Source organism: Diceros bicornis, chromosome 26 (assembly GCF_020826845.1).
Source record: "Diceros bicornis minor isolate mBicDic1 chromosome 26, mDicBic1.mat.cur, whole genome shotgun sequence".
NCBI lineage: Eukaryota > Metazoa > Chordata > Mammalia > Perissodactyla > Rhinocerotidae > Diceros > Diceros bicornis.
Window position 1 is genome coordinate 34,843,575 of NC_080765.1, and position 12,250 is coordinate 34,855,824.

Here is a 12,250-nt window from a genome sequence, read left to right on the forward strand (position 1 = left end):
ATTATGAAGCTAATATGTAGTATATCATATATATTTGCATAAACCATCTCTGGAAGCATCTAGAAACAGTGGAAAACCAGGGTGGCTGGGAGACAAGGACAGGAGGGAAACTTTACATTCTATACTCCTCTCAAAATTCTGATGTTTTACTCAAGTGAATGCATTTCCTCCTTTTAAAAATGTAATTCAAGTTTCAAACGTTTTTAAAAACAAAATTTTTAAGCAATTAAATAGGCTCTCAGGCCAACTTCCAAACAAGAACTTCTGGGCCGGCCCAGTGGCTTAGCGGTTAAGTGCGCGCACTCTGCTACTGGCAGCCCGGGTTCAGATCCCGGGCGCGCACTGATGCACCGCTTCTCCGGCCATGCTGAGGCTGCATCCCACATACAGCAGCTAGAAGGATGTGCAGCTATGACATACAACTATCTACTGGGGCTTTGGGAGAAAAAGGAGGAGGATTGGCAATAGATGTTAGCTCAGAGCCGGTCTTCCTCAGCAGAAAGAGGAGGATTAGCACGGATGTTAGCTCAGGGCTGATCTTCCTCATAAATAAAGAAATAAATAGATAGATAGATAGATAGATAGATAGATAGATAGATAGATAGATAGATAGATTAGATAGATAGATAGATAGATAAATAAATAGACCTTTATGAATGAACCACTCTGAGATATTAGAAAAAAAGGGCAGCAAAAATCTTTGGACTGCCTATCTTACCTCCTTGGCCTCCCAAATAAAACCCGGAGGAAGGCTGGGAGGGGTTTCTCAATAAGAGCAGGGAGAGTGAGTCCGCGGCCCAGGCCTGGAGGGGGGGCTGGTACCTGTAGGCCGTGCGGTACCCGGTGACAGTGATCTTCAGGTTCTGCCCCTCCTGCACCTCAATCATCTGTGAGGATGGCTCGAACCGGAACTCCTTCATCATCGGTTTGAAGTAGTACTGGCCAGGACTCTGCCGAGACAACCACAAACGGAGCCTCTGCTGTCACATCTAGGCATGGCTTAAAAGGGGGTGACAGGGGCCAGCCTGGCAGCATAGCGGTTAAGTTCACACACTCTGCTTCAGCGACCCAAGGCTCGCGGGTTCAGATCCCGGGCACGGACACACGCACCATTCATCAAGCCGTGCTGTGGCGGCGTCCCACACATAAAATAGAGGAAGATGGGCACAGACGTTAGCTCAGGGCCAATCTTCCTCACAAAAAAAAAACAAGGCAGGTTACAAAGCCCTGACAGACTAGAATTGTGCAGCAAGAGCCTCTTAGACAGACAGAGATGGTAACGCTAACTCTACAATAAATAGTTACAGTAACAGCAATTACCATTCTAATAGCAGCCTCATTATCACGTGCCTACAATAACTCTGTGAGGTAAAAATCATATTTGAATTTTACAAATGAAGAAACAGAGGCTCAGAGAGGTGAAGTAACTTGCCGGAGATGACACAGCAAGTCAGGAGCAGGCGGAAGATTCGAACCTGGAGGTGCCTCACTGCACAGCATGTGATCTTTCAGTTATATCTCACTGCCTGTTTGCAACATCCCTCTAACAGTCACTCTACTCCCAGGACTGAAAAGATGGCCAATTAACGTGCACTTCCTGAATCCCCATAAGGCAGGGGCTCAGAGGACATCTCGAATGAATAATTGGTGCTACCCTCCCACCACGTGGAGCCTGCTTTGCAGAAGAAACACAAGCTAACCGCCGAACAAGACTCAACAATATAAACAACGTGATCCTGTGGTCAAAGGGACAGCTAAGACGGGAGCCGCTGCGGCCGGGGTAATTAATTACATCATCTTATGACAGGAGGGAGACCAGAAACAAGAAGTGCGTGCGGAAGGGAGCATGAATCAGCAGCATTAAGCTCTAGTAAGAGCAACACTCTAATTACACTTGGTCCCCAAGAAACTCAAAACCCTCCACGCTGTGTTCTGTTCTCACGTTGTCAAGCAACACACAAGTCACGCACGCTGTCCCTGCTCTCTCGTGGGGAGACAGGCAGGTAGGGGTAAGTGACAGGACACCTTACCAGGTTCGAGAAGGTCAGGATGCCATTGTCCTGAGTCAAGAGGTTGGAACGGAACACGCCACCGCTGAGGGATAAGAGGACGCCAGGGAGGGGCTGCTCATCTTCAGCTTTTATCTGGGGGTGAGAGAGGACACCAGAGCCAGGTTAACACACGTTAACCGGGAAGATAATACTGCACAAGTCAAGGGGTCATTCACACGGGTGACTGTTGTTCCTTGGGGAACAAAGGTCTACGCTTCATCCCCAGGAGGAACTAATGTTAATAGTTTGGTGTGGTCTTCCAGACCTGTTTCTACGCCCACAAGGCTTCTAAACGTCACGGCTACTGTTGACAGACTGGCGAGTTTACTGGGGTGCGGGTGCAGGATGTGAAACCAGAAGGGCAGCTGCTCCACGGTCCTGCACCTCGCCTTCTTCCCTCAACCACTTGTCCTGGCTTTCCTCTTGTCTCAGCCCACAGAGCTCGACCCACTGCTTCTTAAAAGACACCTATCACTCTACAGCAGAAGCTGGCGACCGCTGGCACGCAGGCCGGCCACCTATTTTTGTGATGGAGAAGGACAGACCATCTAAATGTCCCTGAACATGTATTTTGTGTGCATATGTTTTTCTCTTTTTCTGAACAATCTACTCCTAGGAGTAGAATTGTTGGATATGTGCACTTTCAATTCAGAGAGACACCACCAAATTACACTCCGAAGTGGCTGTAACCACTGACAATTCCATAAATCTATGTATGGGAAAACACACTCTCCAAAAAATGGATATGGTCTTAATTATTGCAAATGTAACCCAAAACCCAGTGTTTTGATAGTAACTTCCTCTGCATTTCCGCAGTCACTACTGAGGTGAGGCATTTCTTCTGTGCTTATGAGTCACTTGTGTTACTTTTGTGAATTGCCTTTTCCTATCCTTTCTTCATCTTTTCTCTATTGGGTTGTCTTTTTCTTATCAATTTCAGGAGTTCCTTATAACTGGGGATATTAATTATGGTACGAATATTTCTTCCCAGTTTGAATATCTTTCTTGGCTTAAAATGTATTCTGCAATATAGACTTTTAATTTTTTATGTGATGTCATCTGGTTTTCCGTTGGCCTCTAGGCTGAAAACATTCACCCTCAAGGATCTCCAGACTCCCTCTGTCCATCACACAGCATACGTCTTCCCAAAAAGGACTGAGGGAAGAGGAACACAGCAACATTCTGCGTCCTTCAACACAGAACGGAGTTAAGGAGAAAGCTTAAAACACTTTCCAAAAGGTATGCAAACAAGCTGAAGTTAACAGATCTCCAAATTACGCTGAGTGAAAGAAGCCAGACAGAAAAAGAGTAATCCTGCATGATTCCATTTATATAAAACTCTAGAAAATGCAAACTACTCTATACTCAGAGAAAGCAGATCAGATGCGGGGGCAGGGGTGAAAGGAAGGGATCACCAAGGGGTGTGAGGAAACTTGGGGGGTGACGGATGTGTCACTATTTTGATTGTGGTGGTGTTTTCATGGGTGTGTTCCTATCAAATTATACACTTTATGTGCAGTTTATTGTACGTCAATCATATCTCAATAAACCTGCTTTTTAAAAACATACAGTGTTACCTCAAAGCTCACGCCTGCCAAGGCATAAGCCTTAAAGTCTCCTATGGTTCCTTCCACCGCAGTCAAGACATAGCCCTCCTTCTGCGAGGACACGGTGTATTCCAGGTCACTGTGCAGAGGCCCAACACTGAACAAAAGAAAGCAAATGCTAGAGACGGCTTTGCTTCTGATCCTGGAGGAGGCATCCCCTACCCCCAAGGAAATCCGGGCTCCCCAATTTCTTTACTGGGCCCCCTCGTTGGTCCCAAGCAAACACTTCTTAATCATGGGCCTACCTGTAGGCTCCTTTGTCATCAGTAAAGACCGTGATCAGGGGTGAACTTGCCCCCTTTTCACTGATGACAATCTCAACTCCTTCCAGCTCTGGGTGGATCTGGCCTTCTAGAAATAAGCCTGCTTTCCCATGGATCTCGATCAGCTTCCCTGGGCAGCTTTCTAAACAGGGACGAAATAAACAGGAGAATAGGACTTAGCTGCAGAGAGAGGTGGGCCTTCTGATCGGGGGCTTCCCATTAAAGGGCCTACAACTGAGATATTTGAAGCTAGCCTCCAAATGAGGTTGTTGAATGTACCAGAAACCTCGATAAGTAGAAGTGGCCCAAGCCTCGCTCCACCCCTGGCAGGCCTTGATCAACGGCCAAGAACGTCAGCAGGTCCTCCTCACAAGGGCTGGGTTTTCACTACTCCTCTCCTCGGTCCTCACAAGGCCACAGAGGAGAGCAGCCTTGACCACAGATAAGAGGCTGTACTCCTCGACTCGGAGGACCCAACACGGAAGACCGTCCCCAACACACCGCCCACTGGAAAGCCACACTCTTCAACACACTCCTTCCAAACACGAACCACCCACAACGCCAGGAAAAAACGACGGGTACCCTAAAGGCAAATATTCCACCAGGAATCACTTCTAATTACCCAGTCCCAAAAACACCCTCCCATCACCCCTACCAAAAATTACAAACGACACGGACAGTTCAGACATATGAAGACATTTCAGACATTAAGGCAATTGCTGGCTTCGCTTTTCACCTGCCTTTTGGTGTCAACCTGGTAATGTCAAGGAAAACCAAGTCCTTTTCCAAAGCGATCATCCCAATCCTAATAGCGAAAGTTACTTTCATTGATTTAGACCTTTCATTCATTCATTCATCATTCATTCATCAAATAGTCACATCTGTGTGCCAAAGGGGATTGAAGGTGCTTACACAGACGGTTTCACTATAACAACCACACAGAACAGATGTTTAAATGCAGCTCAGGGAGCAGCTGCAAAGGTGTGCCATTGGCTCAGTGAGTGACATGTACCTCCGCTGACAGTGGCTTCCATGGAAGGAGGATAAAAGAGCAGCTCCTTGGACGAGGGTGTGACAGTGATTTTCTCTCCAGACCTAAAACAATAAGAATACCTGAGTCTGGCCGGTTCTGTCCCTCCATTAGGAAGACTATCAGAACAGAGGACACTGCAGAGAAAGGCCCAGGGGAGCTTACCGCGCCCAGTAAGAGAAGTCGTAGGAGAAGGGGCCTTGTAACTCGTCCACCATCTCCTGTCCGGGCGGTTTGGTCCTCTCTTCTCCGCCTTCCTCTTGGCCGTTCTTCTCTCTCTCTTGCCTGCGGCTCTCAATCTCGGCCAGCTGCTGCTCCCTCCGCAGCTCCTGCACAGACTTCAGAGGGCCGAGGACCAAGGCGGGCTCGCTGTCAATGGAAGACCTGGAGGAAAGGAAGGAGCAGCCCAGAGGATGCGGTCACTTATCCCTGTAGTCGGTGGGAAGCCGACTCTTCTGCAGGTAGTGATCCATAAGTAAACAACCAGACACCTTATAACGCCACCACAGGGGCCAAGTCTTCCGCTGTTTTGAATCAACTAACAGTTTTAAAAAATAAAAACTGAACTTCTCCGTGAGGGTAGTACTATCTGGTAGACCTGGGCTGGGATGCAACACCACTGGCTTTATGTTGACTTGAAAACTCATCCGATTTCCCAAGGACATGGGGTTCTCTCTCACGTCACCACCTTGCCCTTCATTAGATCTTTATTGAGAGCACGCTCTGCTAGAGAGCCAGGCACAACAGGACAGACAACATGCCCTAACCCTGCGGAATCCACTTTCTAGAAAAATGATGTCAGATGATGAGTACAATGAACAAAAATAAAGCAGGGTGGAAGGACAGAGGGCCGGGGGCACCATTTTGTATTAGGGGGTCAGCCAAGACCTTTCTGATGAGGTGACCCTGAGCAGAGACCTGAAGGAAGGGCGAGAGCGAGCGGTGCGGCTCTCTGGATGAGGAGTGTCTCAGGCAAGAGGATGGCACGTACAAAGTCCTGGGGGCTGTGGAGGGAGCGGCCTCAGCATGCTCAAGGGACAGACAGCAAGGAGACCGAGGCAGCCTGGGCAGAGGGACCCAGGAAGAGTCAGAGCAGCCAGAGGGGTCGCGGGGGGAGCAGGTGCCGGACCAGGGCTTTGCAGATCTTGGTGCGGACCCTGGATTTCATGCTGAGAGGGATGGAAAGCCACCGGAGTTTTAAGGAGAGGAACGATCTGATCCCTACTATACAAGGTCACTGGCTTCTGCATGGAGAATACACTGCCAGGAGGCAACAGCCCAAAGAGGGAGGCCAGACAGGAAGCCGCAGCAATGATCCAGGCAAGAGACAACGGTGAGTCAGACCCAAGTAGGGGGCCAAAGAGTTAAGAAGGGACTAGATGATGGCCATATTTCAATTGTAAAGCCAAGGATTTGTAGATGGATTGGTTGGGTATAGGATGCAAGACAAAGAAGAGTCAACGACGAACTAGAAAGATGGAGCCACCACTTCTGGAACAGGGAGACTGCAGAGCAGGTTTGTGGAGGGCGGTAACTAGGAGTCTGGTTTTGGATCTGGTGAGTATGAGACTCCATTAGGGATCCATGTGGCCACGCCCAGCTGGAAGATGCATTTCATACAATCCCTAGCACAAGCAAACAAAACAAAAACCTTTCTGAGGTCACAAAAGTGAATTTAATAAAGGCTGAAAATAAGGTAATATGGAGTCACTACTGCTAAGAATCAGAATTTCTAGTCATACGAGTAATTCAGTAATTCATACTTTCTAAGCAGGATAATAGCAAAAGACTGCTCCGGCACTGAGCACAGTACTGGGCCAATGAGAGACACTCAACAAATCCCTCCCCTAGAAACCTGGCTCCCCTAGGCAACGGGGCACCCCCATCAATCCAGTCTCTTCAGGCAGAAACCGAGGCTGTCCCTGACAGTTCTCCCTCCCTGACCACACGTGGTCAGTCTATTGCCAAGTCCCATCAACCCAGTCTCCTCCACAACTCTCCAATCTGTCCACTTCTCTCCAACCCCACTGCCATCAGTCTGGCTGAAGCCCCTTCATCTCTCACTCCTGCAAGAGCCTCTGACCCTGCCTCAATCGACTTCCACTCTTGGGCTCCTTCTCTCTGTTCTCCACTCAGCAGCACAGGGACCTTTTGGAAACAAAGAAAGTCATCCTTCTACTCAAAATATGTCATAGTGTCCATGGGACAAAGCTAAGAGCCTTAACATGGGCTGGCCCCCATCAGCCTACCTCTCCTGCATGCCCCCAACCCCACAAGGTCAAATTCAAAGCACTGACCACAGGCATAATTTTACAGCTGTGTGTGACTCTTGGACTACTGTCTGCCTCCCCCATGAGACTGTAAGTTCCACGAGGGGCCGTGGCCTAAACATTGAAGATTCTCGATAAATATTTCCTGCATGGATGGATGGATGAAAGGTAGTGGAGAGAAAGACAGACAGCTGGAAAAGCAACTTCAGCTAAGGTAAGGAGGGATAAAGTTCTCAGACTTCCATTCTATTTAACCAAGACGGTCATGTTGCCAAAACTCTCTTATTTCTCGAGAAAGTTAGGGTGTCAGATGCACCTCATCACCCCGCGAAAATTCCTCTCAGGCGACATTCACAGGAACTCGACCCTCAGGGAGGGACTGCCTTTCATATAGCATCTCTTCCGTGACCATTCTTATATCAGGTGCCATCTCTACTTCCCAAGCCTTCGAGAAAAGGTCTAAAGAAAAATAGGTAACTTTTTTGAATTTGCTAAAACACTTGAAATACAATGAACAAACTAGAGATTTTTTTTTCCCTTAGCAAAAACAGGAAGCGTAAAGAGTTCAAACAGAAATTTAAGACACAGAAACGAGCTGTCAGAAGGCCCTTCCTCACCCACAGTTAATTCCTGCACCCTAAAAGGAAAGGATCAAGGCCGTAGTGAATTTATGGCTATGTCATGTAAGCATAAGAGGGAAGACCATTTGTACACACACCTAGAGACAGAAATCAAAAATAACTTTCAGAGTGTCCATTAGGGAAGTCCCCGGGCCTCGTCCACACCCTCCCACTCTCAGCCCACCACGGACACCAGTCTTACTTGATGGTCACGGTGACATCCATCATCTTGTCAGTGGTGATAGTTCCCAGGACGTGGTGGCGAATGGCTGTCAACGTCAAGATACTGGGTGAAGACCTGCAAATCAAGGAAGGGAAAGAAAACACCGGCAATATCACCTAGTCCTTCTCAAAGGATCACAAACAACACCCTTACGGGCGACCTTCCTGACCCTGAAATATACTACATGAAATTGCTCTTAGTTTGGGACAAAACAACTCCTGAAATACACTCACTCTCCTGCACAGAAGGCGCACAGACGCCACAGGGGACTGTTCAGGGGGCTTACGTGTCGTAGGTGTAGAAGGCTTGTTCAAACCGGTGGCAGGAGCGAGGGGTCACCTTGTACACACCTGCGGCCAGGAAATCAGAAGTAATTTTCAGAGAAGGGCATCTATCACGCTTAGCAATTCCAACATTTGAAATCCAAAGGCAGCGCCTCTCACTTGAAGACTCACAACATATTGCAGACATGCAATCATGGGGTCGGAAATGCCTTTTCCACTGCCTACGGGGGCCTTCTTACCAATGACCCAAGCCACTTAACGGCCCACTCACAAGTTCAGGATTTTCACTTCCATAATTTAACAACTCATGGTAGTTTAATCTGCACAGATCAAGCTAACAGACACGTGTGCAAGAAGGAACAGGAAGGACATTTCTACTGCAAATCAGACTGAGAATTTTCTACTTAGATTCTGTTAAAGAACCAAAAGATAACCACAGCCTGAGCTCCTTCCTATAAATATTCCTAAGAAGGGACGGGGTATGGGAAGGCCCAGAAAATTACGAAACAATCACAGAAGACACTTTTCCGCCATGAGCCTACATAAGGTCACACTCAGATTAGGGGCATGTGCCGTCATTTGCCAGAAAAATATGGTCAATTTCAGGAAGGAGCGAAGTCTAACAACATATTCCCCCAAGTGATCGTTAACCAATATTTCAGCCATACTTCCTACAAAAACCTGAAATCAGTTCAAATTGCCTCTGCTGTTCTCATCACACTGAGCAAGCCCCAGTGTGGATACTATTAGAAAAAAACGATTAGGTGTCTCCATTCATTTTGTTTGTTCTTTCATTTGATGGAGAGTGACAGAGCACCAGCACCTACTTCAGGCCAGGTGCCGTGCTAGGTACTGGGACACAGTAAACCAAATGGATACGGTCCCTGCCTCATGGGGCTTCCTGTCTACAGAGAGAGAGAGAAGCGTTTGACAGCCACAGCAGACCAGCTATGACGAGTGCAGTCAGGGTAAGAACTGCGTGCGCTGAGCAGAGCGTAACAGGGAGATCTACACGACACTGGAGGCCCTCCTCCCCTGGGGAAGTAGCACGTGAACCAAGAAGTGACAGGTAGGAAGGCACGGCTCGGGGGAGTGGCTGTGAGGGGCAGAGGCAACGCTCAAGCAGAGAACAGCATCTGAGCCGTGGACTTGCTCGCTGCCCCACCAGCTGCCCATCCCTCCTTCCTTGACACCAGACCTGGGTTATGTTCAGGGTGCCCGGGTGCCCAACCTTGGTAACAGAGCCAACTGTCCCAGCCTCCCTTGCAGCTAGAAGTGACCACGTGACACGTCTGTCCAATAAGACATAAGGAAGTTTACTGGAGGAAGGTGGGCATGGAAAACGTCTTCCTGCTTTAAACATAACGGTTTTCTGAGGCAACAGTAGCCATCTTGAAAACACAGGTGAAAAATACAAGGTAAGGGCTAAAAGAATCACAAAGACTCCAACCCCATCATCTAGCAGGGGCTGAGCCCACACTGTTAGCCACATGCTGCCAGACCTCATCACTGAGCCAAATTAACCCCTCCTTGTTGATGATGCCCATGTACAGATCCTGTTACTTGCAGCCCAAGACATCATAACTGAAACACAGGAGGACAGAGCAGCCGGAGTGGAGAGAGTGGCAGACGGGGCTGGATTATACAGGAGCTCAAGGTCAGGCTAAGGATTTTGTACTTTATCTTGAGAACCACGTCACTGAATTACTCATCAGGAAAATGCAAAATAAAACCCTCACAAGCTACTACTTCACACCCCCCAGGATGGCTAAAACCAAAACACAGACAGTACCAAATGTTGGCGAAGATGCGGAAAAACAGGGACCCTGCGCACTGCTGGTGGGAATATCAAATGGTACACACAGCCTCTTCGGAAAACAATTTGGCAGTTTCTTAAAAAACTAAACATAAATTTACCATATTATCCAGCAATTCCATTCCTACGTATCTACGCAAGAAAAACGAAAACAGATGTCGACACAAAGACTTGTACGCAAATGTTCATAGCGACATTATTCATAACAGCCAAAAACCGGAAATATCCACCAACTCAAATATCCGCCAACTGGTGAATGGAGACACAAAATGGGATCTATCCATGCAATGGAACACTATCAGCAATAAAAAGGAACAAACTACTAACACCTGCTATGACATGAACTCTGAAACCTTATCAACTTCAAAAGCATTATGTTAAATGAAAGGAGCTAGACAAAATACCAGCACAGTATGACTTCATTTATACGAAACCTCCAAAAGAGGCAAATCCATAGAGACAGAAAATAGATGAGCTGGACCTGGAATGGAGATTAACCCTAAACACGCATGAAGGTTACTACTGGGATGACGAAAACGTTCTAAACTGGATTACAGCGATGGTTGTACAACTTGGTAAATTTACTAAAAATTGTCATGTTGTACATTTTAAATGGGTGAATTTTATGGTCTGCAAACTGCATCTCAATAAAGTTGTTAAAGGAGAAAGAAGCCACCGAAGTATTTTAAGGAAGGTGGGAGATGATCCAATTTTTATTTTAAAAAGAGCACTCTTAAGGAGAAATCACTGGCCAATGGTGTAATATTTTTCAGGGTAAAAGGGCCCAGCGGTCTCTACCCAACTCAAAGCCAGGAGACCAGGAACATTTTCCAGTCTCCAGCTCTAATTCTTTGGATAAAAACAATGCTTCCTCCAGAGGAAAGAAATGGAAAAACAAACGCCCAAAAGTCCGCTAACCACAACCAAAATTGATAGCTTGATGCAAATAGAATTGAGGTAGGAAAAAGGCCTTTCAAACCATCCTCTGGTGCCTTTCCATTTCTCTAACTCGTAGCACATCAATCCTTCCAGACTCACCAGGCTTGGACAGGCAGAATCGGTTGACTCCTTTGGAGAGGTTATAAATTCCCACATTCTCAGGTCCATTTCCATCCTGATAAAATTCCTGAGGAACCAAAATCAATACAATGACTTACTAGAGGAGACGGAGACACTGAGATGATGAATAATATTTCTGTTTCTGAACCAGTCATCTGTTTTGCCCATTAATCATTTGAGCAGTTGGGTGCCACAGGAAAATTAAAAACCTTCAGAAACTTCCAACAAAAACGTGCTCTTTTCCATTCAATCAACTAATATTTATTGAGCTCCTGCTACATGACAGACCCAAGGCCGGGCCTTGGCTGCTGACACGGCTCCTGTGCTCAGGGGGCTTACACTCTAAAATGGGAAGACAGAAAATCAACGTGGTCAACAAAGAAATGAATAGATTTCAACTAGTGCGTAACAGAGCCGTGAGGAAATAAACAGGCAGGCAGGATACAGAGTGGCCATCACGGAGGCTTCTGCAGCTTGCTGGTCGCAGGGCAGGCCTCTCGGAGGAGGCAACATTAGGCTGCAGCCTAAATGATGAGAAAAAACCCACTGTGCACATTTCTGGAGAAGGCGCAGCATTCCAGGCTGAAGGAAGAGCATGTGCAAAGGCCCAGAGGAGGGAACGAGCGTGGTGTGGGACTGCAGAAGGCCTGTGTGCCGGGCCCAGGGAGCGAGGCAGAGAGTGGAGGGAGGTAGGGTGGGAGTAAGGAAGGGCCTTGCTGGCCATCGTTAAGGAATGCGGATCTTATTCTAAGGGAAACAGAAATCCACTGGAAGGGTTAAATGTCAATCACTTATTCTCAACTGGATATTAATAAAACCACCTCCCGGAACAAAGCTGTTCATTGAGGCTTTGTAGTTAAAAGTCGATTGGCACTGGAAACACCAGTCTCAATTTCTCCAGTGTCTCTCACAAGCAGTCACTTAACTGCCATTCGCCTCGGTTTCTCCACTGGGACCTGACAATGACATTTACCTTTGCTTGAAGTAAAAAATTATATGAAATTCATGAATGGACCTATACAGGTCT

At 47.3% G+C, this 12,250-nt stretch overlaps 1 protein-coding gene across 1 annotated transcript in view; it reads right to left on the reverse strand.

The window, feature by feature from the left end:
• Positions 1–12,250, reverse strand: part of LOC131422022 (BOS complex subunit NOMO1-like) — a 52,832-nt gene that overhangs the window by 13,201 nt on the left and 27,381 nt on the right. The window contains 9 exon segments of the mRNA XM_058568878.1: positions 823–950; positions 2,031–2,144; positions 3,629–3,755; positions 3,904–4,063; positions 4,934–5,016; positions 5,117–5,335; positions 8,044–8,139; positions 8,351–8,414; positions 11,203–11,290. Of these exon segments, the coding sequence (XP_058424861.1) occupies positions 823–950; positions 2,031–2,144; positions 3,629–3,755; positions 3,904–4,063; positions 4,934–5,016; positions 5,117–5,335; positions 8,044–8,139; positions 8,351–8,414; positions 11,203–11,290 (1,079 nt within the window).